The 5,857-nt window shown below is 43.6% G+C and overlaps 2 protein-coding genes across 2 annotated transcripts; both read right to left on the reverse strand.

The window, feature by feature from the left end:
• Positions 1-4,014: 4,014 nt before the first annotated feature.
• On the reverse strand, positions 4,015-4,512 carry PHALS_07786 (uncharacterized protein; the record flags this gene model as incomplete). Its single annotated transcript, XM_024721315.1, has 1 exon — positions 4,015-4,512. The coding sequence occupies one exon, from the start codon at positions 4,510-4,512 to the stop codon at positions 4,015-4,017; it is 498 nt and encodes a 165-aa protein (XP_024586426.1).
• A 42-nt stretch (positions 4,513-4,554) lies between these two features.
• Positions 4,555-5,151, reverse strand: PHALS_07787 (uncharacterized protein; the record flags this gene model as incomplete). The annotated part of the gene is made up of 1 exon (XM_024721316.1): positions 4,555-5,151. The coding sequence occupies one exon, from the start codon at positions 5,149-5,151 to the stop codon at positions 4,555-4,557; it is 597 nt and encodes a 198-aa protein (XP_024586427.1).
• Between the last annotated feature and the right edge of the window lie 706 nt (positions 5,152-5,857).

The raw sequence follows: 5,857 nt of genomic DNA on the forward strand, positions 1-5,857 counted from the left end.
GATCGACGATGCAGATCATGCGTTCAGCACCTTCTTAGTGTCCTCCAGAACAGCTTCATCCAGAAGCGACGACGAGTTAATCTCCTCGTTCCGACATATGCTGACCGCCTCGGCTAAATTGCCTGCCTGAAGACACCACCAAACTCCTCGAAGTACATCTCATCCAGTTCAAGAAGAGCATTCACCGAGGGAATAGCCTCGAGGGTGACGTCGCTGTTGTTCTATTCTGTCATACCACTGACATGGGTATATAGCTGTGCGCTATCGTATACGGTAGACACATCCTGGGTCAAGGTCTACGCCCTGCGTCTTGCAGAAATCATACAGCTTTGCCGTCTCCTCTCTATAGGGCTTTTACGTTTCATCGAGACCAGTGGGAATACGCACTGGGCGTCGCCCAGTGCCTCCACTTCCTGCTCAATCGGAGCCGTGATGTTATTGACACGGCCAGAATCAATTAGCCAAACCTTGCTGTATCCATGCCCATTTTAGAACCCGTCAGGACATGTTTTGTGTATGATCCACTGTGGCGCATGTCAAATCGATCGGCTTCGACACAGCTCCACCTTTTGTTTCATGTTTCAAAGGTACCCCACCTCTCAGACATCCGACGAAGAACTGCTATTTTCGCAGTCTTCGTCCAGTGAATATCGTGCTACTCCACGCAAATCACTGGGGCCTCGCTCTCGATCTCTCGGACCTCGTCTGACCATCCCAGCCTTGGCATGCATCAACTGCTTCGTAACGTGAGCAGTGCTCCGTGGGTTACGCGCCACTCCACGTTCAGCCCGCGAGCTACGCTTGGGACTCTTGTCCATTACACCATCGGTGTTTGACAACTCGGGTATTCCAATGTCCAGCAAATTGACCGTCCCGGTCCCCTGCCCGCGCCAATGGCACTTCTGCTTCCTAGCAGAGGTGAGTTCATGACTCTCCAAAGCTATCGTTTCATGGCTCATGGTGTTCCTACCATGCCATACCAAGAATGAGGTCACACCTTGCATCTAAGTTTAAGATTAAGAGCGTCCTACGCTGTCAAAGTCAAGAAACCTGAGACCGAGACCCACAGGGACCCTTGGCACAGTGATACATGTTCTTGTCGCTAAGCGAATAGTGACGGTGTCACTTAACTTCGATTCTAGCGCCTCAGCGTACAGCTGACTTCCTTTGATCGTGGAGCGTCGACCATAATTGTCAAACGCCCCGAAATCAGTAAAAAATATTACATGGCTTTTCAAAGCCCTTCACGGTCGCTTTTCCTTATATAACAGGATGTCCTGTAAATGTCAGACACACACAGCATGTGTAATATAACCGATCCCACTACACTTTAGAAGTAAAACAATGCTAAACTGCGGTTCGGGTTGGACCGGGTTGGGTTGTGTACATTATTCGAAACCTATAAAGCTTAATTTATGATAGTATTTTATCACTATCGTGTGTTCTCAGCTAACGGATTTTCGTGATTTTCGCTCATTCGCGAACGGATCTCTTAAAAAACAAGATACATCGCTATTATGACTTCATATGATCTGATCAAAGTCAAGGAGGAATAGTTCTGGACGATAGCCACAGCAGAAACTCACAAAATTCGTTTCAGTCATCGATTTGTGGCACCCAGAGTAAGTGGCAGGACTGACGAAACGGCACAACACCATTCCGATGTGACTAGAGCAAGAAGTTGGTTTTTAGAGTAAAGAATGTGGCAGGCGCATGCTTATTTGATCGTGACCGATTTTACATTGCTCGGATTGCTGTAGAAAATGCCGCAGCTCGTGATGGTGAACACGAGCAGACATTACGGTGGCCAAACCTCATCAGCTGCGTTGCTTTGATCGTAATCGCAAATCCGTATCCAGCACCATGGAAGATATTCTTAAACGGTGAAGTCATAAACAAGCGCCTCAAGAAAAAACGTGACAAATATGTAGTTCTCGGACATGAGTGCTGCCATTTTGCATCTCTCCACGAAGATGACGCCTCGCAATAGAATTTCGCTGCGTAACAGCACTAGTTTGAATTTGATGGCTCAGCGCAGTCTCCCAATGTTGGCATTGTCCGACCCATTAGATACATGCAATTTCTATAAGAGCAGCGGCTATGTGTAGGTCTCAACCAGATAGTGTCGTTGGATGGAAGCGCAGTGTACGTCGAAGACGCACGCAACCAGACAGTTGGCGATGTTAACAATCGCCACGTGATCGCGTGCCCGATCAAATTTGTATCCATGCACACCGCTGTCATTCTCGCAGCTGACAAGAAACTGCTGCCAAATTTGATCTGTTAAAGAGCTGATACGGCCATGAGCTGATACGGCCATTTCTTAATAACTTTGTGGGATGTACGTCACGTACCGGAGGAAGGCATAAATAGACGGTCCGCTGCTCAAGACATATCTCGAAGGAAGTCAAGACAAAGTGGCAGACGTGCGGCATCAATATTTTTGAAATTTCTGGTGAGCTCACTTTGTATATTCAGGCTGGTGATATCACCATTTATCGATATCTCAAGTAAATTTTGTACACTAAAATCAATGTGGGAAAGAGGTGACATAGACCAAATATGGCAATCCCAGGCCGCTAGTGATGTCGGTGGGTTCGTGATTCCGTAAAGCAGGGACACAGACCGACGAAGAAGTTGTCATTAGTTCCGCCATTGGTGCGGGTTTTGCAAACACCTATAAAGACTGGTTTGTTGCGCCACATGACTTGTGTGGTACGTTGTTTCGAGATTGCCACAAGACGGATTGTGACAGCAGTATGGATGCGGATGTGTACAGACTTGACGTTATGGACAAGGCTTTTGATAAAATTGGAGCTGTGATTGATGAAGAGAAAGCGGTCATTAAAAGCATAGAAAGACTTAATCCAGCGCAATTTTATTTCACCCCTCAGCATATCCGCGAGAATGAATTTCAACGCACAGCGCCTACAATCCGTCATGGAATCAAATACGCGGTAGCGAATCCGTGTCAGAGGTGGCGTCTCTAAAGTTGCTATGATTTTTTGAATTTTGATTGAGTTTGCGACGATTTTTTTAATGAAAAATCCGAATTTTTGTGCGTGAGTACGGAACTAATCTGCGGAAAGATCCGTTTTTACATAGCTTTTTGAAGAAATCCGGCTTGAATGATATAGAATATAGGACTCCGATTGTTAGGTACAATCGAAAAGTCATCACTTTTATATTCATACAACCTTTCAACTGTCATTCAGGGGCAGTTTTTAATCCACTTCATTATCGACTGCGTATCTCACTGTGTCATCATTGTGCCGCCTGTACCTCCTCAGCCAGATTTTCTGCTACATGATTATAATCGGTACCTGTCAGTATAAACATCAAGGTTCGAATAGGATACTGACTGAATTACTGCGTATCTCGTTCTGGAAAAAAGAGAAGTGGCAAAGAAAACCACGTTAAAATGAGTCAGGACAAAATTATTACATTCACACAGCACTATAGTCCATGAGCAAAGTGGTGAATAAAGCTCATCCTGATAGCACATCCTATTAGCACGGTAAATTACGTATCACTGACTATTTCATATGATACAAACGAGCTTTTGCCCAAGCAAATTTCTAAGCAAAGTCAATTATAAAATAAGACAGTCTGCACAGAAGTACGAAAAAGGATGAAGCAGCAAATGCACGACTGTGAGCTCGTACCGTAAAAACGTCTGCACATCTTCGAAACGAGAAATTTTATCAATTCAAAGCAAGCAGATAAATTTGTTTCGAGTCTAAACTAGAGCCTTTATTACGATTTCTTGTCGATCACTCGACACGATCTCCGTGTTCAGCGTCAATATCTACATATTGTTTTTCTGCTGAAAACCAATCGGAAAACAAAAACAAATTTCTTATTAACTCAAGATTATCGACTTCAGACAAAAGCAGCAACCACTACTGAAGAAATGTTCTTCAACTTGGCACCTTTCAACTCTAAGTTCGACATCGCCTGTTCAAACAGCAACTCCAACATCAAGTGATACCTTTTGAAGAAACAACTCAGCAATCATTTCAGTTCGTAACCTGGTAGCACAGCCGCCATTTGCTGTTTTGACAACTTTCCCTCCAGAAAAGCATAGACGGCATTATAGCTATAAGGATATGAATGCTCATGATTACGCAGCAATTCGACATATCGCAGCCACAGATAGACGAGATTTAGATCATGGACATCTACGGGAAATAAAATGTGCCATACAAGCCCCGGTAATTCCTTATTGAGCAGCCACGCACGCAACACCAATTCCGTTGTATCCGACCTTAAAAGCAAGAATACTTCCATCTCTCTGACTAATTCTTCCGCTTCTGAGTCGCGGGCTTTGCGAGCCAATTCAAATAGATTCACCACTTGTTCAAGCCAATACTCTCGAGTTGTATCGGGCTTCGAAGTTGCCAGGGCCGTTTTTTCTAAAATCGGCTGCGACTGATAAGTTTTCACCAAGAAATTGAAAAGGTCTTCGTCATCGAATTTTGTAAGACTAGTGGCTGTGTCATGGGTGGCCATGTCTGCCTCTTCTGCGAGAAATTCTTCTATACGCAAGACCCTTTAGTGAATAATAAACTCGAACCAGCCAATAATCTTCGGATCGATGCTTTGCACGCCACACGGAAAATGCGGGAGATAAATTTTGATCAAATGAAATAATTGCGGAGGAGAAACACCGAGCTTTAAGCAATGCGAAATGTACTTTTCTCGGACGACATGGTCGTGCCACGCAATTTCTCTTCCATCACGCAAATCTGCCCAAACTTCTTCATCATGCTCGGTCATCGCTTCAGACAACTCACTTTCAACTTTATTTGTACCCGATTTAAAAATGTTCGTGACACTGTCCAGTGACGACTCTGGGAGTATATCTTTAAGCGGAATCTTCGCTTCAAGAGAAAAGCTCGTGTCAGTAAGATCACTGCTTATTTGGTGGCTGAAAGACGCCGATGGCTGTATCCTCGCTTCGGTGTTGCTGTCAATGTGAGAATAGCTTTTGTCAAGAATAGGCCTGCTATGCGGTACGGTGGCGGTCGGGATGGATCTATTGCGTATATCCGGCGTTTCGTTTTGATTTACACTCGAGTCGTACGCGAAACAAACACATACACTAACAAACCATATCATCACAGTGTGTTTTGAGACAAGCGGCTTCATGATTGCGCACATGGATCTTTAATTGTCGAGTCTTTCACGAAAATTAGAAACTGAGGCAGGCTTCTGGATAGACAACAGCCGGTTAATATTTGTCTAGATGACATAGATGACGCCACGATCATCTTTGATCTGATACCAAGCAATACAAATTTGTGATACCGAAATGTTTGCTTTTCATAGGTTCAATAAAAGGCTCAAGTTGCAGTATACGAGATGCAAGGGAAAATCTTGATTCGTGAATAGAAGGAATGTCCAAATCAAAATTTGTGTCAAGGTTCATCTTTTTAGCTTAATGTTTAGGGCATTCGTCATCCAAGCCCCCTTTTCATGCCCCCCCCTGCAATGACGTGGACAAAGACAAAGTTGTTCAGCCGACTTCGAGTAAGGTATGCCTCTTAGTCTTGTCCATAGTAAGAACCTTCTTTCGTTTCCACGGAGGCTAAATAAAGTTTTTAAGTTACTGAAAAATTGGTCACCCAAGCTACTGTTTTTTTCTTTTCAATATACAATTAATAAATGAGAGAATAAAAAAATGCCCCAGCTTTTGCCATATATATAAAAAAATATCCCAACTTTTCAAAAAATAAAAAAATACCCCAGCACGTAAATTATCACCGGGCAGCCGTAATATTACACAACAGAAGATGCATTGTATTAGGAATGAATGAGCATAATTTAACAAAATACCCCACAATAACAAAGTATA

This window comes from Plasmopara halstedii (genome assembly GCF_900000015.1).
Source record: "Plasmopara halstedii genome assembly, contig: Scaffold_3120, whole genome shotgun sequence".
NCBI lineage: Eukaryota > Oomycota > Peronosporomycetes > Peronosporales > Peronosporaceae > Plasmopara > Plasmopara halstedii.